The following is a 26,917-nucleotide window of genomic DNA, read 5'->3' as shown; positions in this document are numbered from 1 at the left end:
GTGACCTGAAATGCATGTGCATTACCTCCAGCCTTAGGGCCAGCTGCTGAACCAGGCTTTCTTGCACTGTTGACAGGGTTTCCAGGTGTTTTAGGTGCAGGAACCTTGAAGGCTGAAGTAGCTGATGATGGCCTATTTCCATCCACTGATTCCTCATCATCAAAGCTTTTATCTGCACAAAGCATAAGAAAATAAATACTTAAGGGAGCTAAGCTTCTTCCATTTTCCATTAAGACTCAACATAAATAAAGCTATGGATAAAAATCATTATTTAGGTTAAGACACATAATAAAAAAAATAAAGATCCTTTGAATAAATATCTATATATTGGTTAACATCATATAAAATAACCTGTGATTTAAAATAAAAATACCATATTGTCACATTTCCTACTTATACATACAGAATCAAATATTAAAGCAAACATTAACTTGAGAGTAGTCAAAGCATCCCTGTTTTTTGCTGCTCATAAGCGTTTTCTGCCAGCCCCTCCCATAGTCAATCTTCTAGCACGCCCTGCCTTATTCCTATACCCAGATTCTGCAACTTACAATCACAGATCCGTTTGCAAATCAGCCGCCTCATTCCTCCGAATTTCCCTCACCCTAGAATAGCTCCTAATAGTTCACATGGCCAAATACAGTAAATTTGATACTAATCAAAGATTCTATCAAAAATAGATAGAAACAACCACAGAACCACCACTGAGGTTTGTGCCGGCATTTTTCTTTCTCTTCCCTGCCCTAGGTGCTGCAACAGCCAATCAGCTGCAAGGTGACATCATCTTATGGCAGCTACTGCCTGATGAAAGGTAAAAATTCTCCATGCATCTAAAAAATCCTCTATGCACTTACAATGTATCCTCTATGAAAAATGTAAAAGCATTGCATACTAAAGGTTTATAAATCTAGATGTGTTTTTTCTTACTTACTACACATAAAAATCCATATAAATAGAACATTAGGCTTTAGGCAATAATCACTGTGCTGGGTGCTACTGCATCAGGAAAGCATGGGAACAGCACGGCTCACTGCTGTACATAATTAACTCTGTATGTGACCGCCAATGTGCTGCCTACGGTAGCAACAGAAACAAAACCAGTCTCTTAAGTGACTCTGAGGCTCCGTCTGGATGTGCACGGTCACACTGCTATCCTCTCCTCACATACAAGCCCACCAGCCTCCAGTCAACCCCTCCCTCCCCCACTCACAAGATATATGCCAGGCACTGTGCTGACAAACGGTTTTCTCTAGGACCCTGCACAAACCAGCCATGACAAACAAGATGGGTGAGGCAGAGAAGCAGCTTTACCACGGGCTTCAAATCAATATGTGAGAATTTTCCTCCTGTCCCTTCTGTTCTCACTGTATAAATCCCCACTCATCCTGAATACAAGACTCACCACCAGTACAATATTAGACAGGGACAAAGACAAGACCCCAACAAATTTTCAGACTGTTACTGGGAGAAGAAAAATATCTAAAATCACATTCTATTTCAGTAAATGCTTTGTTAACATCACTTCTGCCCTCCATCCCCAACCCCCCAATTCTAGCTTAACAGTGTGAGGAAGCCAATATGGAGAAATTAATGAGCTTAAAACTCTGCTTTATATATATCACTCTGTCAAGAATACCAAACAATTCAGAATAAACTTTTTTGTTGGTTCACTATTACACACACACACACACACACACACACACACACACACACACACAAGACAGAATAGACCAAAAAAAATCTACAGAAAGTCAGGCACTGAAAGAGGAGGCAGAAGTTCCCATGGAAACCGTGTTCTCTTCCCATACACACAAGAACTGAAAAGTCTAAGTGTCCTTACCATTTAAAAAAATTAACTCTTAACATTCTTAAGCTACTAAATTTTTAAAAAAATTATAACAAAGCTAAGCATATAAATCCCAAGAAACAAATAATAAATCTTTACAAAACAAATGTATTAGTATAATCAGCACCCAGCTATAAGGGCTCAGTCACAAACCTCCTAACTAAACCAATCAGTTCTGCACCCCACATAACAGTAAAGCACAATGTCTACTGTGGCATCTTGTTTCTCTTCACTAGACAGGAAGTTAACATTGGAAGGTTCCCTTCATCTCACTGCGCACAGACGTTCTGTTAGCTGAGAGTCTGCAGTTATTGTAAAGCTGTGCTCTTAAGAGAAAGTTAAAGGGCTTTAAGGGTTTCAACAGTATTGGCGAGTAGCACACAAACCACAGGTCAAGCATCTCTAGAAAATCTAAAATATAAACGTTTGGAAAATTCAGTGCTTTTTTTCATAACATAATGCTAAGTTTCAGATATGAGGCCATTTTGTATTTTGAATTGGGGGATTAGGAATGCTCAGCTAAATATGAACAGACTCATACAAAAACTCTAAACATAAAGAAAGTCTGAAAACACTCCTGGTCCCAAGCATTTTCAGATAAGGGATGTTCAACATGTAACTTATTTGAGACCACAGGAAATCAAAGATGCATTTAGTAACTCAATGTCTATAGTGGTGCTCCTCACATATGATATCCAGATAAAAAAGCTCAGCATTGCCCGACATTTGCTAGATACGTCAATTATTATCACACCTATTTATTTTATGTTTGTACCCATGTGTCATGGCATCCATATGGAGGTCATATTTGTCCAAGGGAATGAACTCAGGACATCAGGCTTGGTAGCACCTTTACCTGCAGAGCCATCTTAAAAGATCTCTCAATTCAAACTCTTGGGTATGAACCCATTATACTACATCAAAAATTTTGTGAGGACGAAGCCTGATACCCCACTTACTAAGATCATCTCCTAACAACCACATACGAGCCACTCTTTCAAAGCAGAGGTTGGTAGATTGCTCTTTTTAATAAAAAGGGCCACATGGCAAATGTAGGCTTTAATATCTATACACAAATGTTCTTTTGTGTAATTGCCCAATTATGACACAATAACAACAAAGCAACACACACACACACACACACACACACACTGTGGAGACCCCAGCGTGGGACTGACTGTTTCAGTTTCACATATAAAGACAAGAGGATGGCCAGAACTTGCCCATAAACAACAGTTTGCCAATTCCTGTGTCTAGGGAACAAACTATAAGAGTAAATGTACACATAAAAAAAGAGAAAGAGAATTATAGAAATATTAGATCAAATAAAATATGGAAGGATTTAAAAATTTTAAAAAAAGATATAATAGAAAATAATTTATATTTTGGGCTAAATATGTGAATTCAACTTCTCGTATATTGAAGTACCAAGAATTATTTTTGCATTTTAAAATAATCTAACAAGCACTGTTCTTTGAAGCAGTAAATTTTAATTTTGAATTCTTTTTATTCCACTGCCCATTAACATGAGATCAACTAGGCACAAATAGTCACTGGACATATCTGTCTCATTGATCCACTTAGAAAAGGTGAGTTTTTAAAAATAATTTCTTTTGGGGGAGGGTATAATTAGAGTCTTTTCATAGGTTTAAACTCTATCAATAAAGAGACTAAAAATATGGCTTAGCAGTTAAGAGCACAGACTGATCTTTTGGAGGACCAGGGTTCAGTTCCCAGCACTCACAGGAAGGCTCACAGCTGTCTGTAACTCCAGTTCCAGGGGATCTGACGCCCTTTTCTGGCCTCTTCATACACTGACCACTTGTGATGCTCAGACACACATGCAGCCAAAACTCCCATTAAACAGAAAATAAAAATAAATCTTAAAAACAAAATAAAAATCATATTAAAGGGCTGGACATGTTGGCCCTTGAAGGTTTTAATGCTTTTGCACAGGACTGAAGTTCAGTTCCCAGTACCAACATTAGGCAGCTCCCAACTACCTGTAAATCTAACTCCAGAGAATCAAATCACTCTTTTCACCTTCACTAGCAACTGCACTCATGTGCACACACCTACACACAGACATGCACATATACATGTAATTAAAATAAAAAATCATTAAAAATTACATCAAATTATATTATAGTGTTATTTAATATATAAAATTAAAATAGATTCTAAATCTGCCAGTATTTTCCTTAAGTTTAAATGAACTAAACTGTAAAGCAAAGGCTGCCAGAATGAATTCTGTTAACTGAGATATGTGATGAGATGTAAGACTGGAAAGTCAGACTGTAAAGGCAGATCCCACAAGGACAAGTCAGGAGGGGGACAGACCACACAAGGACAAGTGTTGGAGCTGGGAGGAGCCCACACAAGGAAAAGTCAGGGATGGGGGATAGACCACACAAGGAAAAGTCAGGAGGGGGTTGAGGATAGACCACACAAGCACAAGGCAGAAAGGGGGCAGGTAACATTTATATCAAACCAAGCAGATCAAAGAAGCAATACTAGAGATAAAGATGATAATGGGGATAATTCAACAAGGGGGGATAAAAACTCTGAATATTAATACATGTGGAATCAAAGCTTCAAATATACAAAATAAAAGCTGAGAGTTAGGAATCAGCTCGGTAGGAGAACAGCTGTGAAGCAAGTTCAAGGTCATATGTCTGATTCCCTGTACCAGAAACAAACAAAAAAACTAACACTTCATAAAAGCAAAGTCTTCAAAAACAAGAGAGGGCAGTCATGTTCACCTACTACCAATAGGGTTTCATATTCTCTTACCATCACAAAACCTCAAACTAAACCTGTTTTTATAATCAAAAGAAGTTATGAGTGTTCTGGGTCTCTACATGTATATACCTTCTACCTAGAATGCTTCTCTACACCCCGTCAAACCTCCAGGTCTTTGTTTATCTGTCACCGTAATAAAGTTTTCTCTGGGTGCTAACTGTAACCTCCCAACATCCTAACAGAGACTCTAACTGTTCCATGCTTCCTGCTTCCCCCTTCTGGCTAGCATTATTGCTGTTTACCTGCCTCTCCCACTGGGACACAGGATCAATGAAGGCAGAACCATTGCTGTTTTGCCTATTGGTGTAACTTCAACATGTGCAGCAATGTCTAAACGAGCATTTTCAGAGAACTGGGACTTTCAGTCTCTACTAAACGTAGTACTAAGTTATTTGCGGAATATTCCAGAGGCAAACAACTGTACTCACTGGATAAGACTCCTGAATTTAAAATATCTTAACAGCAAACAATGTTTGAACTCCAACAAAACAGACTAGAATGAGCACATCAAAGCTTTTAGTCTATTTTCGAAAGAGGGCTCTGTGAGTCAAGTGCATGCTATACAAGTGTAGGCCCTGAATTCTAATCCCTAGTACCCACAGAAAACTGGATGAAATAGCATATATATCTAGCAGCCCAATGCTCCTATGGGTGCTGGCCTGTACTATGCACTCAGAGATCCTGTTTTAAACTATGTGAAGGACAGGACTGAAGCCCAGGATTGTTCTCTGCTCCCATCCTCACATGGGCTCATTAGCATGTGCTCATATACCTCTACCATCACCACACATAAGCAAAAGATAACTAAATGAATAAAAGTGGGGGAGGGGTAAATAACAAGGGAGAGGGAAAGGGACAGAAAGAGACAAAAAAGTGAATCAGATCAAATGATTCTGTGGGCTGTAAGAGCAAATGCAAAGTTCCTAGAAGCAGCCCAAAGGTATCAGAGGAGAACATCTGAGCAGGATGAAATAACTGTCTGTATGATGGGAAGGGGATCAAGATGGAGAACAGGAGAAATCAACAGAGATGGAGGAAAGGAGGCGGAGAAGAGATGGAAGTGGAGGAGGAAACAAGACATCACAGCAAGAACAAGTTAAGCAATAATAGGAACAGGTGTACTTAAAATGCTGCATTTCTATAAGAGACAGAAATACATGTTTGTCTACAAGGAAAGCTGGAAAAGAACTATGAGGAGCAGAAAACTAATTAAAAGGGTATCTGTCAATTCAATTAAGTAGAACTTCTACAGATAAAAATATAGTAGCCAAAACTTAAATTCGGGAAACAGGGCTAACAGGAGACTTGACAGAGCTCCAGGGATAATTAGTAAGACAAGTCAGAAGGCACCGTCTAGTACATAGGAAACAGGCCTTCCAGGTACAGACTGAGAAAGAACATGTGGCCACACAAAGCAAACTGGAAGCCACTGCAGCAGCTTTCATCTAATCCTAGGGCTTCGCAGAGACACACCACTGAGCAGGTGGAGTGCTGCCTACATGGCAAAGATGAAAAAGGTGAAGAGGTGGAAATGGGAAACATCAACAAAGATGGAGGAGGAAGAGGTGACAGACACAAACAGGCAGGGAGAGCAAGGGAGAGGCCATGGAGCAAGTACTGAGAAGTGAGGGGACTGACGAGCTCTTCAGTCTGGGATCTGGTTCCAAGACTTCTCAAAGTTTATATATATATAAACATGTCAATTCTAGTTCAAAGTTCTTTATACAAATTATTGCACTTAGATGCATTCATAAATAAGCAACAGTAGTTTGTGTTGTATTACTTAAATGAGAGAGGAAGAAGGACAAGCAGACTAGAAATAGCAATAACGTTTTATTTCTCAAAAAAAGCTGATAGAAACTGTGGTAATGCATGAACATTTCTCATATCTAGAGGGTGGGTACATAAAAATCTGTACCGTGTGCATGCCTCTGCTATGGTTATTATACTGCATAATAATATAAAATAAAAAAACTCTTAAGATCCTAGAAGGTGTTACAAAAAATTAATCTGACACATGCACACTAGTTGAACCAAAGGGCAAAAAAAGCAAATAGTTTAGTTTAGTGGGTATTAGGCCTGTATCGCCTGAACAAGACTTAGCAAAACAAGAAACTAAACTGTTCTTCTGATTTGTTCCAGGCAGAAAAAGAAAGAGATGCAAACTGAAGAGGGGAAGAAGACAAGGAAGAGATGGATACAGGAGAAATGGAGGAAGCCAGACAGCAAAGAGAAGCCAGAGCACTGACAGAAGGAGCTGAGCTGCCTTTGCCACCTTCAAAGGCATGCGCAGAGGTACTCCTAGGTGCAGAGCTAAGAAAACTCTGAAAAGCAGGCTTTGTTTGGGCTTTTCATTTTCCTTAATGAAACTCCTTTATTTTAGGTCTTTTAGGAAAACTTAAAATGTCCTGCCTAGCAGGAGCAGATTCCGCCAGTCTTTCAGATGGATTCCCTCAAGTCTACGATACTTATATAGGTCCAACAAACATTTTTAGCCTTTTAAACTATGTTTGACATTGGGATTAAAACAAAAACAAAAACAAAAACAAAAAAAAAAAAAAAAAAAAAAACAGCCATGTGATTTTTCACTTCTTAAAATTAACATAATTAAAAGCTTAGTTAACTACAAAATAGGTAAAGGCTTATTTGCTTTTCAATTTTTGAAGACAGTGTCTCACTGTGTAGACTTGACTGGCCTGTAAACAAAACTGGAATCAAATTCTCCACCAAGAATGAATTTCATTCATCCATCCATCCATCCATCCATCCATCCATCCATCCATCCATCCATCCATCCATCTATCTATATCTTATCTATCTATCTTGATTTTTTTGAGACAGGGTTTCTCTGTGTAGTCCTGGCTATCCTAGAACTCACTCTATAGACTAGACTGGCCTGGAACTCAGATCTGCCACCTCTGCCTCCTAAGTGCTGGGACTAAAGGCGTGCGCCATCACCACCAAGCTCAGAATAAGTTTTTTAACAGTCAGATTTATATCAGAAACCAGTTCTGACATTACTGGTGAGAGTATTACCAGTCAGGCTAGACAGTATTAAACATATGACACATTTGGTTTTAAAGTTTTCCTTTGAATTAGGTAAAAAGGCAAACACAAATATATTATGCATTAATTGAAATTAACCTTCAAGTTTAGATATTTAATAGACATGTAAAGAAAACATTCTATATGAAAAAAGGGCATTTAGTTCTGGGCTGTATCAATGGTGAGTACTTCACAAATATAAGCAACCTTAAAAGAAAACACCGCAAAATCTGGATCTAAGCTTAACTACCTCTGTTTAACACAAGCCAGTGAGTAAAGACAAGTTCTTCAGTGTTGGGTGTTTTAAAATCCTTTATACAAATGCTAGAATATTTTCAGTATACAGATACAGCTATTTTCTAATTGTCATTAAACAGTAAGTAAAAAAGGGCTGTTCTATGAGCATTAAAGTATAGGTTAATGGGCTGTTTGTTACTTCTCTGTTTTTATGTTTTACTGGTAAGACATATTCTGTGATGGGGCTGGAGAGATGACTCAGCAGTTAAGAGCATTGGCCTTACTTCCAGGGGACCAGGATTCTATTCCCAACACCCACAGGGCACCTCACAACCATTCCAATTCCAAGGGAGCTAATGCCTTCCTCTGGCCTCTGCAGACACTGCATGTACACAATGCAGATGTACACATGCAGGCAAAACACACACACACACACACACACACACACACACACACAATTTCCTGTGTTACTTGCTATATTTTCCCAGAGTAAGAGATTTTTAAAGGTAAACATCTGGAATAACACAATAGCAACGTGGTTTCATCATTCACAACAACTTGTTTGGGAAGAACTTGCTGGAACACTGTTTACACCACACCAAGTTGTTGAATACAATATCTCATCTCCTGAAATTCTGTTCTTGTGGCTTTAGGGATTCAATGTGGAATTATCTAGACTCAGTCCTTGACCTAAGCCCTCCAGACATCTCAGCTGCTGCCCAGGGTGACCATGTTTGTCTTTTAATTTCCTTTGGTGGCAAAATCTAAACTAACCTAGACTCAATTTACATGAGTCTATTTGTTCTTTATTCTTTTATTCTGCTCTGTGTAAATCTGCACACATTGACAAAAATTAACAACATGCATGATTACAGGGCTCTACTGCCTTATGCCTGAAAAAACTTATTACATAGCATATGAAATATGACCAACAAGTACCCCCAAAGTTTCATAATCTTTTTTTTTAAACTGGGTCTCACCATGTATACTAGACTGGCCTCAAATTTATAATCTTCCTGCCTCTGTGGCCAACATCCTAGAATCACAGGTGTATGCAATTACACCAGTTTTCCCAGGATTTCCAGTAAGAATTTATAAACTTTTTTAACTTTAATCAAACCCATATATACACACAGTATACTTAAAAACAAAACAAAACTGAAGGCAGGCCATAGTTTCAAATGTTTTTAAAACTTTCTCCTTTATGCTTAGTACAATATATGTGCTCCAAAGACACTGTGTCTAATATATAAAACACAAAAATGTTTTCCATTTCACAGGGCAAAAAGAGAAAAAAAAAAAAAAAGCACATAGGTCTCACAGTATTTTGTTGGATTTTCTTTAGTAAAACAACTTGCATATTAGAAACACTCTCTACTTCATATTAACTAGTTTCTTAAACCAAAGTTCCTCTTTCACTTGATGCTATATCCTTCCTTATTCTAACTAAAACAACAAGCAATAGGACTTTGGATTTCGGGGCTGTTATACTCTTGTATGGCCGGTGCGGTCCAATGAGCATGGTCCTTACTGAGTAGTGAATTATCAAGAGGGTCAGTAGACTGCTACACCATAATTACACTACTCATGTCTAAGGAAACCCACAGGATGCTCTGTTGTCTCTCCTCTGTCCCCACAGGTTCCCCCTGCTAAGTCTGTGCGTTGGTAATTCCTGTCTAACCCAGCCACTGTATGTCTAAATGTCTTCTCACCACTGCACAGCTTTTCTGAAGTGTTTCGCTTATCCTTTATGTTAAGTATCCTCAAAATGTTTCCAAATTTCCAGTGCCCACTTCTGGCCTAGATTATCTCTCAGTTCCAAATCTACATATCCAACTACCTTTGACCTGACCCTGAGGAAATCACCCTCTATAGAGATGTCAAAGGTACCAGCAGTTTCACACAGATGATTACACCAACACTATCTTTAAGTCTTCCCATGCCAGGGAGATAAACGACATCACTATCTCTGCTACTCAAGTTCAAAATGTGTAATCACACCCTAGGCAATTCTCCCATGCCCACAGTGACCATCCACCAACAGTGCTGGCTCTATATAGCTCCCAGCAGTATGGGAAGCCCACCCTTTCCTCGTTACTTCTGCTGCTACCTCTACTCTAAGGCCGGATTTGCTCCTCCTGTCTACAGCACTGGAACAGTCTTTTCATTTAAATTCTTGCCCTCCTTCAAAACCACAAGGTAGACCTGTGTGATAACCTACAAAGGATTTGAATCAAAGGATATTGAGAGGATACACACAAAGGAAGCTACACAGGAAGGGTCTGGTTGATAACTAGCTACACAAAGACAATGAGATAGTATACATTTGACAGAAATCCAAATCTGGATCTGCACGCACCTCCTACCAACAGAGGACCAAACATTCAAATATGTGAGCATAGGGGGCTGTTCTCATTCAAATGACCACTGAAGAATCTGGATCAACAAAACAAAACACTCAAGTCAGACTTAGTTATGATCAAGTGTTTTCAATTTTCAGGAAATACAATAGATAAAGAAGCAGGTGTGACTGTGCAGGCCTATAATGGAGGAATGAAGAGGGGAGGCAGGAGGATCAGGACCTCAAGGTCATCCTTAACTAGAAGAGACTTCCAAAAGGCCAAATACACAAGAACAAAGACAAAACAAAGCAATCAAGGAAGCACAGACTAAAAGCAACCGCCAAGCAATCACCTGGAACAAGCTCACCAGAGAGATGCTAAGTAAATGCCACAAAGAGATCAACTCTCCTGCTGGTAAGTGCAGTATTGGCCAACAACAGTGGGGAAACCTAATTTGAATCCTAGTGTAAACAAGCTGAAAAGATGTTTATAAGGGAACTGAGATCTGAAGACTTAAACTATTAAAAATTATAACTTAAATCACTTTATTTTCAAAATCCATACACCAGAACCCAATACAGTAAGCACAGTGTAAGAGCAAACATGTAAACTGAGGGCAGATTATATGAGGTAAGACCCTAAAGATGCTCAGCACATTCTTACAGATGCCTGGAACTGGGATGGATAACCACTGGGGAAAAACACTATCAAAACTGCAACTTGGATCTCCCTCGCCACCCCACACCCCTGACCCCTAGACACGGTCTTGCTATGTAGTCCAGGCTAGACTTGGAGATCATCCTGCCCCCACCTCCATGTGTTGAGATTACTTCTTTGTGTCCAGCTACAAACCCAAATCCCAAGAATTTTTATGCTGCAGCTTAAAAATTATCTACCTTACAGAATTACAGAGATGTGACAGTGCCTAGGCCAGAAATAAATTCTAGGAGCCACCGAAAACCTATGGAAAGGTCACTATTCAAACCCTCAACTCAGAAGGTCTATACTTACATGTGGTACACACATAAGCATTCACAAATGTGTATGGTGTACGGATACTTAGACACACAGATACAGACAGACACCGACAGACAGACAGTCAGTCTCAGTCCTCCACCCCCGTCAAGAAAAAAGGAACTACTGAAAAGGAAAATGAAAGGTTTTGGAACCATTTAAACTTTTATTTGCCAAAGTTAAAGGTTTAAATGACAAAATGAAGGATGTTTCACAGGCTGCACAGTAAAGGGAAAGTTGAAAGAAAACACATTAAAGAAACAGTGGAACAACCCAGTAAGTCCAACTTATAACTACTAACTGTTGTGTAAGGAGAGGCAGAAGCAAACTAAGGGAGAAAAATAATTTAAAAAATAACCCAAGAGGGGTTGTGGAGAAACACTCAGTGGAAAACTATTTTCTGTACAGGCAGAGAGCCCGAGTGCAAATCCCTAGGACCCACGCACAGCTGGAGACGCACATGCACACAGCTGGAGACGTGGCCTTTTCTGTAACCACAGGTAGGAAGAATCTCTGGAGCTCACAGGTCAGTTCTAGGTTCAGGGAGAGAAAAGTAAGGTGGAGAGCAACTGAGAAAGAGTGTGTGCACTCATGCACTCACACACAAGCACAACATACACACATATACACAAATACAACAGACTGCTTCCCAGAGCTAAAATAAAAAATCTTTAGAAATAAAACCCAGTAAAACAAACAAACAAACAAAACAAAGCAACAATAACAAGGCCCTTAATTGCCGAACTGTGCTAACCTAAGTCTTTAAGCCTAGCACTCAGGATGAAGAGGCAGGCGGATCTGAGTTCTAGGGCAATCTGGGCTACAGCATTGAGTTCCAGGACAGCCAGGGCTACACAGAAAAACTCAAAACAACAACAACAAAGTGAGAGTTCTAATAAGTCTAAGATATAAATGAACAAGTCCTTGCTAGCTTTTTTCCCTTTGAATAACAGGAGGAAGGTTTTCTTTAAAGATTTAAGACCTTCAATAATCCAAGCAAAAGATAATCACAATTTAGACCATACCTGGCATTAATAAAGTAATATGTCATGAAATATAACAAGGGAAATAGTAAACAAGGTTCATAAAAGTCAGAAATCTGTCATAAATTTTCAAGTCAATAGTTGTTAAGAACATCAAACCGTATCATTCTACAGGTAAGAAGATATGCAAACCTTTAAAGAGTATAGTTCATTACCGATGTCTGCTCTGAAAATATGTTGCTACTGGCATCCAGCAGGTAAAACAGGACTGCCTCAGAAGTCTGCCATGTGTTTAAAGGTACCTCAAGCTGGCTGGCTGGCTAGGGCCAGCAGTGACTACTTTAAGGGTGTTTTACTTTTAGCCACTGGCTACTTTCAATCTTAGTGACCCCTACTTACTGTCTTCTGCCTTACATTGATGCTAATACTGCTTTTTTAGGGCTTGCATAGAATGGAGCACCCATCAGCAGAGTAGAGAGACTGTCTGTATCAAGCAGTAACCAGTCTCTAGTGGCTTTTGAACCCTCCCTGAAACATCATCTCCTCTTGGACTGTTGGGTGTAGCACTGGCTTTCCTGATTCTCAGGAGCATCCACTCTTTTGTTCCTTGTAATTTACTTTTTCTCCATACATTTAATTTTTTTATCATATCATTGACATTAGTAGAAAATACTGGCCTTACATCAGCAAATGAAAAAGCAGGTTTCTCTTCAGTGATTTACATCATACAATCTCAGTGTGTTATTAAAAAAAAAAAAAAAAAAAATGCTCCAGAGCAAGGAAGAAGGATCTTTTCAGCCTTTGTTTCCTGCCAGTGTTCTATTCCTCTTAAACTAAATTTTAAATGAGTTAGAAGTGATCCTAGAGGACAAAGGATCTCACAGAAGGGTGATCCCTAAAAATGCCTTTTTCCCCTTTAAAAAAAGATAGGACCTCACTACATTGCCCTAGGGGGTTTAGAACTCACTATATAGACCAAGCTGGCCTTGAAATCACAAAGTTCCTTCCTCCCGAGTATTGGGGTTAAAGTTTCTACCATGCACTGTCCAGTTTTGTATATTCTTAAAATATCAATTTTTGAGTAGACTACTGAAACGCTAAAAGTTTGGGAAAAGTCTGTTTATAACAAAACCATATTTCTTTCCAGCCACTCTGCAGAAACAACAAAAGGCCAAATTCCTTTCTCATGCTGGTGGCCGAATGCAGACGTCAGTTCCACATAATAATCCTACAGGTTTTTAATTAACCTTCTATGATTTGACTGCCAAGAGTATAATATTACATAATTACTCAAATGTTTGGTTTTATGCTTTGGAATTAGAAATGAGACAACCTAAGATAAAAACATCCAAAATCTACCCTTAAGAATTCACCAAGCAGTAAGTCATTCCAGGACCTCATAAATCCGAACTGACCTTAAAACAAAACTACCAATGACATAACCAGACTACCTAAAGATCAACCATAAACAAACACAAAGTCAAAAGATTTGGTCAAAGATGCCACAAGGTGAGACGAGGGAGATGGCTCAGTGGGTTAAATAAGAGCTTACACTAAGCACTCAGCACCCACAAAACAGCTGAGCATGGTGCACTGCAACCATATGTAAAGCTTCATTCCTGCCCCAGGGGCTTGCTGGCTGAAACACTGAGGTCTAGGCTGACTGAGAAATGCAGTCTTAGAAAATACAGACAACAGGGCTGAAGAGATGGCTCAGCGGTTTAGAGCACTAACTGCTCTTGCAGAGGTCCTGAGTTCAATTCCCTATTCTGGTGTACATGAAGACAGCTCTAGTGTACTCATAAAATAAATAGGCAAATCTTAAAAATGAAAGAGAAAGAAAGAAAAGAATACACAAGAGAAATGGAGAAAGACACTAACCGCTGGCCTTTATGTACACCTGCATAAGTAAGCAGACCAAATAAAGGAAGCCAAAAGGCAACTCACAGAACACACATACACATACAAACAGTCATATGAAGATGACTAGGGTGACCAGAAAGCAGGTATGTTTGAAATGTCTGAGTAACTTTTCAGAGATATGATTGGAAAATTGTTTAAACGATTAATAATAGCAAGCACGGAACTGAAAAGAACGTTGGCTAGTAAGTACTACTGTTGGAATGTATGCAATGCAGTATATTTGGAGTATTGCTCCAAATAGCTAATACAATTTAAAGCAAGAGTTTGGGTTCTAAAATGCTCCTTACAGAAAAAAATGCACGCTTCTGTATTCACATAAACAGCCTATGCAAAAATCTTTCCCAGAACAACTTAGGAAAAATTATACATGGTGAAGGATGAAAACTTTCACTGAAGGTGAAATGGTTACACTACACTGGTTCCATACAGTAAAAGACTGTGCAAGAGTTTGCACAGAAGAGGCACAATAACACATGACGACTAAAACACTTCATGTGCTGAGCAGACATAGTGAACGTCAAAAATATATTGAGAATGACCGCTTTCAAAGGATGTGCTTCAGTAGAAAATAATTAATTGCCCAGAGTAAGTAAGGCCCTGGGTTCCAGTCCCAAAGTCCCCACACAAGTAAACAACAATCAATAGAGAATCTGTTTGAAGATTTTTATACTAAAGCATATATGAGTTAAAGCACATAAAAGGCAGGAAAACTCACTACAAAAAGTCTGAACAAGTTTGGGAAGTTTTTATAATATGGTCATTTTACTTTAAAAAGATGATATGTACACACTAAGTTCATAGTTAAATTTTTAAATGCACAAATAGGAATAGAGCAATGAGATTGTGCATGGTGTTCACACACCCAAACCGTGTGTGAGAAACGCATCACACTCAGGAGTCAGACCCCACGGTAGAGCCCATTCTCACAGCCTACTGTCACACATATGCCTTTACTATTCAGACTTTTTTCTAGAGGGGTATGTTTTAACCCCCCCAAAAAAAAACGGTTACTATTTTAAGAAAGAGTTAGTTGAAAACTTTACAAGAGGTCATTATTACTTTGAATAAAAAACAAAAATCAATACATTCCTAAACCATCTGAATGTATGCATTATTTGGAAAATTAAAAACCAAGTAAACATATATGGACAGCCTTAGTATAAAAAAATAGTAAAATCTAGATATGGTTCAAAGCAAATGCAACATTTAGTTGCCTAAAAATTAAGCATTTTTGTTGTTTTATCTTCCTAAGAAACTTGGAAGCACTCCTAACTATGTGAGAAATTAATGTTTTTTACTTTAATTAATAAAGTATATCTAACTTATTACATAAGGTCATATCAAAGTTACATAAATTCTCAAAATCACTTATAACAATGTGTAAAACAAAATTTATTATCATATTTCTACTTAAATGTAAATAATTACTTCAAATGACTACCAATAACAGCAACTTGGTAAGTCTGCAGCCTGTCCCTCATGTCGCCAAGAGGACCGGCTCTCGGAGGGCAGAGGTCATAATCTGAGCACAGGAAGACTGACACTATTAAGATATCAAATCTACAAATCCAAGGAAGGAGTCCTTAAGAACCTAGACACACACAAACAGACACACAGATAGACATACACAACCCAGGAAAAAGAAAAAAAAAAATACACACACAACCCAGGGGGAAAAAAAGGCAAAACACTGTAGAACCTTACACTCCCACTGCACACATCTCTGATACGATGTTACTATGAAACATATCTCTAAGCATCCAAATAAAAGGGTTAGTAACAAGGAAAAAGGCTCACATCCTCAGTGTTATGAAGGACAATAGCAGATGCACGTTTATGGCTCTTGATTTAGCCCAGTTTGCTCTCTGTGCTGGGACCTGAAACAGATCTTTCAGCAGGTCTTAGTTTCCTAATCTGTGAAATGGAAACACCAAATATCTGTATAGTTCCCTGGCCATTTGTTCCCGAGGAGACACTGTATATAGAGTATACGAAAGTGCCTCTGAAAAGTAGAAAACACTATCGAATTAGGCGTTTTTAAGATTGTCCTTACCAAAACACCAACAAAGGCAATTTGTGATTAAACTAAGTCCTATATGAATTTCTTAAAGGACGTTTACTAGAGACACTGACACACACAAGCATACTAATTAGTATAGTACCCGTGGCAAGCCATTTTGCTTCTCTAAGTATTTTATTACCACTGAATTGAAATTCTGTCAAATACAACAGGAAAGATGTCAAGCTAGCTAATCAAATCTCCCTGCCTAAATCTGCCATTGCTCCAAAGGCCATATTCTCCCACCAGAGCTTCTGCACACATTTCATGACCCTGCCACTATCCTTTCATGACCCAATACCAAAGACTCCAGAAGCCGTGCTTGGGTTGCAAGGTAAATTCCATCTTATGTTCTCCAGACCCCACACTGGCACATCAAGTGAAAAAGACACCCCCCCAAAACCCCATACACAGCAGAAATACACACAAACACGTAAATGTCCTTCATTCCTGGAGGAAAATGTATTTCTTACACAGCAAACGATCATCACCTTAAAGCGAAGTGTAACACAGAACAACAAGAAAAATAAATCATACTCACCATCTCCCATAGCCATTCAGATGGTCCAGGGAGCTCTCTCAAACCAAAAGGTCAAATATCACGGCAAAATAAGTGTAGCTTAGTGCCTGCGCCACCGGGCTCGGCCTGCAGCCTACAGGCACCGGGAGCACTGTGTGACCCAGGCCGCGCTGCAGCTCTGCACCGCAATAGCCAACAGCTGCTACTCCACTTCAAAATAAAAGTCTGGGGTCTTGCCGAAAACCCTCGTTTTTTTTTTTTTTTTTTTTTAGCAGACCTTAGCAGGGCTTGTTCAAAATTATTCTTTAGCTGCACATATGCTGTTAGATACACGTTGTGATATTTCTCCTTGTAACGGATGCCTGAAATTTAATCTAAGAAAAGCTCTGAGAGCCAATAAATGTCATCCCACTCAGGGACTTTTAATACAATCATCAAAACACAAGGCATGTGTTCAGCAATCATTTTCTGCTTCCCTAAAGATATCCATGTAATCAGTGGCAATCACATGATCTGATGGATTAGCTGGTTTGCGCCTTTTAAAAAAGGTTTTCATCCTTTGGTCATTACCTTTTAATATTTACAACAGAAGCCCGCTACAAGTGCACAAACAGGAATAGCCCAGTTTCCATGATTAACTGCTCTCATTATGCAGGAAGCATTCTGGCTGCCGTAAACAAATCACGTCAAAGACAGCCCATCAAAGGCAGCTCTGTGCACGGACAGTAGGGCCACGGGGAACAAAGCTTGCTTCTGGTGGAGACAGAACTAGCCAGTGCGCAGCTGCAGGGGAGCTAAGCACCCTCTATCCAGGCTGCAGGGCCATCACTACATTATCAAGCTCTAAGAAGGCCTTGGGGCTCATGGCCACACAAAGACATGTTCTTAAAACAACCTAAGAAAAGAGCTTCTCTGCTCGCTTTCAAAGAGCATGCTCTGAAAATACACAAAACTAGATTGCAAGTTATGGTGCAGACTCTCATAAGCTGAACACCAAGTTAATTTTAAGTCTAAGTCCTATGCTTTCCTTTACTGTCAGCCTCTGAGGTAAATAATTCTCTTCCTGGAAACTGTCTCTAAGAACCTGGAAATCACTCTACTGTGATTATAAAACAAACTATACTTGGTCCTATAAGCACATCAGATAAAACAGTATTTTTACAATGAAGAAAAAAGAAGCAGTGGCAGCCAACAGCAAGGCTAATGTTTACATCTCTGCTAGGGCACTGGGAGATTGTCTAGAACGCTCCATGACAACACAGGTCCTGCCACAATCACAGAGCACCACAATCTGTCCTCTTTTCCTCTTGGGCTGATGTTGGTGCCTTCCAGATATAATACGCTTACTCTTCATCCACTACCCTTCTAATAGTGAAGTTAATTAATGCCTTCGTACTCTGCCAATTTGCTTCTTTGTTACATAAAAACTAAAGCCCAGCTTCTTAAAATCCCTAGAAAAAACAAATGCACATTTCTCACTATTTCCTAAAACAAATGATAAATGTCCAAATCTGATATTATTTAGTGTTCTTGACTCTGCTCAACTAGTTCTTTTAAAACCAAAGTCAAAGAATTTAATCAGAGCCTCAGTCAAGAGCACAGCAATGACAATTATGAAAGAAACCAGAGGAAAACAAAGAATAAGGCATAGCCATACACTAGGACCCACAAGAGCAACAAAAACAGGCTTTCTCTGAACCGTCAAGCCAAGAAGACAGTGTGACTCCATGTCACCCCATGAACATGTCCCTTTCTAGACCAAAACCCTTTATGGGCTCCTACCTCTAGGAATCTATCAAAAGTTCTGACCTATGGGACACTCGCTGCATGGTTCAACATACCACAAACAGTATCTCCTCTTCCTGACTGGGCTCCAGGAAGCCATAGGCTCTCTTTGTTCTTCAAATAATCAAGTTCTGCTCACTCCTGGGCTTTCTTACTCACTATTTTCTTCTAGCCAGTGTCTTCCTGACAATTACTTCTTGACAGTTACTCTAAGGTATCAAGTTTCAACTGAAATATGACACTTCTTGAGAGAAGCTAACTTGACATTACTGAATTACTTATAATTTTAGTATTCTATTTTCTTCACATAACGACTGCTTAGATGATGGCTCTCTACATCAAATCCCCTGGGTTTACTGCTTACATCTTTCATCACAAACAATCTAAATCATTATACTGCAAGACTCGCTGTTACATTGTTGCAGTCTCAGACAGACACTGTCTGCCATGATAGGTTCTGGTCACAGACTACCGCTTAGAACAGGTTTAAAACTCTTGCTATTTCTGAAAAACCCAAGGTAATATCTCTTAGGTAGGGACACCGTGTAAGAAAGAAGAGGCAGCATCTTCGGGGATCATCATCCTGTTAGGCAAATGACCCACTTCCCCACATCTTCATTTTTTATTTTGTCCTAAAATGTTTCTGATCTCAGTAATTTTACATTTTTAGTTTGACTATGTTATTTAAAAAAAAAAAAAAAAGCAGCAAAGAGTAGAAAACTCTGTGGTGAGACAAAAATGGACAGAAATAAGAGCTGAGTTAACTTTCACTAAATTACTTTTTTCTACAAACTATTGTTTCTCTAGTGTGGCCTATAAAAATATTTTCATTGCTCAATTAACAACTGTTTTAGCACTACTGGGGACTGAACTGACAGCTCATATTGTATTCAGGGGAATATTCTAAGCTCTAGCCCCAGCCCCCAGCTTCCATGTCTCAGGCAAGCCCTGACCTTGAACCCCTGCTCCCTCAGCCCCACAAGGAGGTGAGATGTCCACCTGCTCCATCAGCTGGGGTCTATATAAAATGAAACAGGGTTGAAATCTTTATAGAAGTCTTAAATATAGGTTTTAAAACAGAAGTGTTATTCGACAGAAAAAATCGCTTGGAAAGACACACCTGAGAACATGGGAATGGACTTCTCCAAGAGTCACCACCAACTAATATTTTACACACACACACACACACACACACACACACACACACACACGCACACTATTACACATACAAATTATTCAAATATCTTGAGTTAGAGTAAAATGCATCATAATTTTTATTACTATAAGTCGAAATATTTTTTATTTAATTATTTCCCACTTGGAGCAGGAAAAATGCAAATTTCATGAACACCTGTATCTTCCCCACTGCTAACTGTTACCACACTGTGTAGGTTTGACCCCAAATATAAGTCTCTCACAGTGGTGCAAGAAAACACTAATGGAGACCTCATGTATTGATAGTGAAGGTAGAAAAAACAAACAAGCAAGACATAATCCATGTATCAAACGTACAAACGATTGATTAGTAAGAAGGGGAAATCAAGTCAAGCTGCACCTTGTGGATAACTGACTGAAACGACTGGAACGGGGGAGGAGACAGGTTAGGAAGAGAACAGAGCTAGGACTGGGCACATGTCTATAGTTCTAAAACGTGTGACCTACAAGTCCAAGGTCACTCTCTTCTACAAAGAGCTAGAGGCTAGCCAGGGCCATGTGAGAAGCTATAAGGGATGGGGGGGGGGGGACAGCACAGGAAGGTATAGGGAGGGCGAAGAGGGAAGTACGAGAGGTTTCGGAGAGAACTCATGAAGCAGAACGCAAACAGGGTTGTTTCTGGACATGGTAAATCTGAAATCCAAATAGCAATGTTATCCAGACCACAGGCTTCTAAAAGCAGACTATAAAAAAGAAATAAACGACAGCGACGACTATATTTGGGGGTCTTCAGCATAGAATTTTCTAGTCTTTGGCCTATACTAGGTCAGTAAGAGAGGAAGAGGGGAAAGAGGAGGGGGAAATAGAGAGACTGAGGTTCATTCATTTATTTACTCAAATACACTTATTTTTTATAATATGTGTATGTGTTCCTCAGTGGGGATTTACAAGTACAGTGTCCAAGAAGTCCTGAGGAGGGCGTCAGATCCAGTCTAGATTCTAGAGTCTAGAACCTGAGTTACAGGCAGTTTGTAAACCACCTGATAGAGGTGATAAGCATCAAATTCAGGTCCTCTGGAAAAGTAGCAAGTAATCTTTAATTGTTAAGCCATTGCTAAGCTTTCTCTCCAGTCCTCAAGTCCAGTTAACAAGTTTCCTTAACAAGTCTAAGTCCACCTAGAATTTATCAGTGAATTTAAAAATGATTCAAATAAGAAAGCTGGACTTTTTTTGTTTATTTTTGAGATGAAGGTTTAGATAGCTCAGGATGATCTCATCATGAAGTCCTGATTCTCCTATCCCTACTGTAAGGTCCTTTTTTAAAATACAAAGTACAGCAGAGATGACTCCGTGGTTTAGAGCACTTGCTGCTCTTGCAGAGGATCCTGGTTGTTTCCAGCACCCACATGGCAACTCAAGTTTTAGGGGCTCTGATGACCTTTTCTGACCTCTATGGGCTGCACACATATAAGCAGAAAAAACTCATATACATAAAAATAAACCCTAACAATGAAAACCCCAAACTATATGATTGAATATTCTCCTGTTATGCACAAGCTCTGAGTTTGAACCATCATATGTACAAACGTGCTCGATCCCTCTCCGGCCCTCTGGCCCTCCCTCCCTCCCTCCCTCCCTCCCTCCCTCCCTCTCAATACCTTACAAGAGCATTAGTTCCCTCTCTGATGCTTTCGAGTCAACAACTTAAACACTGGATGTGAAACTGCCCTGCACACAGGCTTCTTTTAAACCCTTGGGTCTTTCACCTGCTCATCAGAAAATGCTGCTCAGTGAAGAACCTCAACATCCTTAACCTATGGTGGGCAGGAGTGCCAGGCAAGCCTTAGGAAGCCAAGTGTGCCAACCTTCACATACCAAGGGAACGTGGGAAGAGGTGAGGGGAACTCAGACACCTGGTAGTTTTTAATCTCAACCAATTCACACTAACCCCACTCAACCAGAGATAGCCTAGAAATAACAATTCGGGGCAGCCCATTTGTAGACACCGAGCTGGTGTGTCAGAGAGAATAAGCGACTGTCACGCATGTCACTGGAGGGAGAGCTTCTTACTGTACCTGTCCATACTTGTCAGAACCAGGTGCTCTCTGACCACCTCACGCTTGAGGATGGCACAGCCCAGGCCCGGCAGGAGCCTCCGCTGCTCTGACACAGACTCCTCACTGGCATCAAGCCTTGGCCAAGATTTAGAGCTAAGCAAGTGGCATTTTGTGTTGCAGGATATTTGATCACACTATGATTGTGTTATTTACTGGAAAAATCTGTTTTTAGTTGTGGCGTGGCTTACCCTTACACACATCTTTAATCCAAGAACTTTCTGTTTGAATATCGGAAACAGCATTACATAAAGTCAACCATAGGTTAAGTTGGAACAAGCAACCAGTTCACAGAAAGTAAATATCAAAAAACAAAACCAAACAAAACAAAACAAACATGGAGCTCGAGTTAAGAGCACTGATCCTGAGCTCAATTCCCAGCAACCATGTGGTAGCTCGCAACCATCTGTAATGGCATCTGATGCCCTCTTCTGGTGTGTCTGAAGAAAGTGACAGTGTACTCACATGCATAAAATAAATAAATATTTAAAAAAAAAAAAAGAAAAAGATAGAGTAAGAGGGAGTCGAGAGGACGACAGAGAGACACACAGGAAGTAGAAGGAAAGGACATTCGGTTTGAAGGTTTTTGTATGAGGGAGGGGCATTCCTGGACGTCAGCTGAGGAGGAAGGTCAGCTGGTGCCTTCTCTGCCTCTCTGAGGTAGCAGCAGGCTTTCATCCCAGCATCTGGCTCCTGAGTCTTTATTGGTAAAATTGAAGAATTTGATCTTTTGTTTAAAAAAAATAAACCACAATATAGTACAGTCATTCATCCATAATGATGGGATTGGTTCCAGAGATCTAAGGATGCTCAAGTCTTTCTTATATAAAATGATGTATATTTGAGATAACCTAGACGTGTCCTTAGTTATAAGCAAATAGTGTGGAAGACGCAAGGATGCTACAAAAACCCCAAGTTACAAAATTTAACAACTCTTCCTTTTCTTGTTGTTTGGTTTCTACAGATACCAACAAAGGTAACAACTAGACCAGTTAGGATGCCGTTCTTAGACACCTTCTATTCAAAGATGAGATGTGAGAAACAGCTGTCCAAGTGAAAACTTATCAATGTGTGCTTGGGACCTACATATAAATTAAGGTACACACAACCTTCATTACACCAAATTGTCACCTCACCCAACTCCCTGCAATACAACCATGCCTGACTAGTTTCCCTATTGTATGGCTTTAACTTCATACAAAACTTTTCGCCAACATTACTTACTCTGTCAAGCTAACCCACAGTCTAATGTGAAGCTGCTTCCCACTTGAGGAAAAAAAACTTGTATTATCTTTAGGAACAGAATATATTCTTCACAATGTACTAATGAATACAGTCTAGGTAGATGCTATTTGATAAGACTATAAACACAACTTATCAACATTATCAAAAAGAAAGGAATCACAAATCAAATGCCAACTTATCCGTGGACACAGACACTAATTCCAAACCTCTCTGACTCATTCTACTTGAGCAGACAAAAATGATCACTGTACACAATTCCCCATTTCCTCACAGTGCTGTCATCAGACTCGGCACACTGGGGAAGATGGCCAGCTGCCCCCACAGCATCTACTGAAGGCAGCAAGATGAAGTAATACTCTGACTATAAGAACACGCTGCATACATGGAACAAGCACTAAGACAGAAAGTAAGGCTAGAGCCATCATCTTTTTGACTCCAGTAATTCGGAGAGAACTGTCCACTGCTATACCTTAGCTAAGTTTAGAAACTACAAAAACAATGCTTTTTGAAATTAGAGATGCAAACTTGGCTTGAAAAACAAACTTAGTATCTAACACTTTACTAAGTCATCTCAGAAATGTTTAAGAGCTGGAAAACTTAATTACTCTTACCTTTGCAGACACTCAAAATCATACCGCCGGAATTCTGAACTTCATCAAATTTGGCAAGTATCATTTCTAATCTAAAAGTAAAGAATAAATTGCTTTTACATAGAGATGAACAGAAACAACTTCCTTTAGCACATCTCTTGGGAAAAAGATTCTAGGGCTTTGTCTTATTATTTATACAAGTGACAAAAAAGAAGACCCCAGGCTTCAGTCATGAGAAGTCACATACAGACCTTTCTATGTATGGAAATATATTGACAAAACCGAAAACTTTCATACAAAACAATTTCATCAAAATTACTTCTCCAAGCCCAGCAAAAAATTTTCTAGTTCCATCCTTGTAACAAATCCACTCAGACATAGTTCACAAGTTTGTGAAACTCCTGCTCAGGAGATGAAGGAAGGGAGGAAGTACAGTGGTGCTGCCGGTACGGCTGCAGCTGAGGCTCTCCTGTGTGACCAAGTCCACTAAATCCTACACTTTCCATGACTCAACTAATATTTAAAAAAATAAAAATAAAAACCCTACAAAACATACATTTCTTTTCCTGTTTGCTCTGTTCCCCCACCCCTAAGACAGGGTTTTTCTGTGTAGTCCTGACTGTCCTGGATCTAACTCACTCTGTAGACCAGACTGGCCACAAGATCCCTCTGCCTCCCAAAGTGCTGGGATAAAAGCCATAATCCATCGCTGCACAGCAAAGCACACATTTATTAGAAATAAAATGCATATTCATTACAGAATAAAATTAGGAACACGAGCAGGAAGAAAAAAATACCAACACATAGATGTGTCCTTACATACACTTTAAATCACCTTCAGAGTAGTAAGTACACGTGATATACATCAGTCATTGTAGTACACATGCGATATAAGTCAGTCATTGTAGTACACATGTGATATAAGTCAGCTATTGTAGTTACTGATGAGGTGACAATAACACTCCCCAATCTGTCCATGTTCACAACAGAGGTGTTCATTGCAAGCACGATGGTACTTGATATGTGGTTGGCACAATCTGTGGCCACAACTGTGTCCACAAATATGGAGCTAAAGACATGGAGTCAAGTATGCTGTCATCAAAAACATCTTAACTGAAAACAGAAAAAAAAATTTAACTAACTTCTTTATTCGATATATATATTATAGACAATTCTAACTTTCCTATTCAACTAGACTTGGAATATTTACATCATAATCTCCAAGACAATCTTTGGGACTCTCGCCAAGAAAAATAAATGCCAGACTCTAACCTCAAACTGCTATATTCACAGAGAGAAAAACAGAAGAGAAAGAAAAGGGAACAACAAAGCTCCTTTTCTGGAGGTAGCAAGAGAAATCTCATCAAACACAACAGCAACCATGCTTCCAAAACGATTCACTTTCTAACAGTGATTTCTTTAATTTTATAATACGAGCCATGCTGAGAATTTTCTTTGCTGAGCATTAACACAGATCTTCCTTTGGGATAAAACAAAATTCTTGCCATCAATGCTTCACTTTTTTAGTTTTCTTTTTCTTTAACTTTCTAACCTACCATTCTAAAGCTTATTCTCAAATCCATGATATATATTTGAGAAAGGAAAGAGAACCACAGTTCCATAGGTTTTAACTGACAAATGTTTATCTTTGGCTTACTTTTACATTTCTTTCATAATTTTATTTCCTAAAACATTGGTAGAGTCTTGATCCACATTTTGCCATTTCTTACTTATAAAGTAAGTCTATAGAAAACGTTGGGAATGCCAATACCTATTTTAAGAAATAACTAAATATCTTTTATGGGCAACACTAATTGCACTTGCAGTTTTGGTTTTGGGGAGGGCACAAGAGTGGAAGAGTGGACCTGGGAGGAATGGGAAGCAAGTGTGACTGGGGTGCCCTCAGTGAAATTCCCACATAATCAATAGAAATAGTCTGTAGGGGAAATTTTAAATTTTAAAATTTAAATTAAAAAAAAAATTTAAAAGGACCAGACCAGACCGGGCAGGACAAGACGGGATGAAAGTGTTTGGGAAAATGGTTGAGCAGTTAAGAAAACTGGGTATTCGTCCAGAGGGCCCTTGATTGATTCCTAGCACCAAAATGGAATTCACAGTCAGCTTTAACTCAGTACCTGATGTCATCTTCTGGCCTTCACAAATACTGCATGCTCATGGTGCAAAGACATACATGCAAGCAAAACACCCACACAAATAAAATAAAGGGAAAAGAAAAATATATATTTTAGCTAAAACCCCTTAGGAATTTCTTATAAAGCAATGTCTAAACCTTAACGTCACCTCCAACCCCAGCGGATCCAACAAGTACAGTTTTATGTATCTGCAGAGGAAGGACACAGGTCACTTCATATACAACACAGCACTGCCCACGGGACTAACAGATAGGAAAGTAGGTAAGATGTGGGCATGAGCTACAAGGGAACACTGAAACTGGAAGCTGACTCCTCAGAACCAGTCCAGAGGGGCTAAAGACAGAAAAGAAAGGATTTGGAAAAGTTCTCTGAGGACAAAGCATTGAGGCTGTGAGAAACACAAGACGGCAATGAAGAGCTGGGTTCCCTCCGTAACACTAAAAGAAAAAGACAAAAAGCCTGACACCAACACTTGTAAAAATTAGAAAGATGGGAATAGGAAATTTAGGATGAAAAGCTCGGAATGAGTGGTGGTGGGTGCATGCCTGTAATCCTGGCACTTGAGAGGCAGGAAGCAGGAGGAGTAGGTGCTGAAGAAGGCAAGCTTAAGTGAGTTCAAAACCAATCTAGGCAGAAGAATCTGTCTTCAATTAACAACAAACAGAAAGTTCAGACGAGAAAAGGGGTTCACAGAATTAAAGTGAGGCAGTAAAGACGGAGCAAGGAAAGGAGACACAAGCAGCATCCCTAGGAAGAAGCAGCAACTGAAACAGCTGGTTAGTAACAACATCTCGAGAAGCCATGAGACGGAAGGAGAAAAATGGAGCCTCCAAAGGCATAGGCCCAAGCTAGGTCGGGAACAGAGCAAGAGCTTACTTTACACCTGGCGCCTTGCTGCAAGCCCCACTCTCCTCCTATGCTCTCCTAGTCTCTCCTTGATCTCGCTTTTTCCCAATCACTCTCCTTCAAAAACCTTCACAGGAAACCACATTGTAAACTCGATATTTATTTAAAAATATTTACTCTCCTATTCAAAACATTACTATATAGCAAACACAACCACAGTATAAGTTCCCACATAGATTTCACTCAAGACCCCAAGCC

At 39.4% G+C, this 26,917-nt stretch overlaps 1 protein-coding gene across 9 annotated transcripts in view; it reads right to left on the bottom strand.

The window, feature by feature from the left end:
* CLASP2 (cytoplasmic linker associated protein 2) overlaps window positions 1-26,917 on the bottom strand; it is a gene marked incomplete at its 5' end in the record, with an annotated part of 155,946 nt that overhangs the window by 96,774 nt on the left and 32,255 nt on the right. For 8 of the 9 annotated variants that reach the window (XM_080934581.1, XM_080934585.1, XM_080934583.1 and 5 more), the window contains 2 exons: window positions 26-172; window positions 23,682-23,752. In XM_080934581.1, the coding sequence (XP_080790707.1) occupies window positions 26-172; window positions 23,682-23,752 (218 nt within the window). Of the gene's footprint in view, window positions 1-25; window positions 173-16,792; window positions 16,929-23,681; window positions 23,753-26,917 lie in introns of those variants that run through there. The other variant, XM_080934589.1, reaches the window with a different exon arrangement.

The sequence above is a fragment of the Micromys minutus genome (assembly GCF_963924665.1).
Source record: "Micromys minutus genome assembly, chromosome: 21".
Taxonomy (NCBI): Eukaryota; Metazoa; Chordata; class Mammalia; order Rodentia; family Muridae; genus Micromys; species Micromys minutus.
This window is presented reverse-complemented; position numbering and strand designations above follow the sequence as displayed.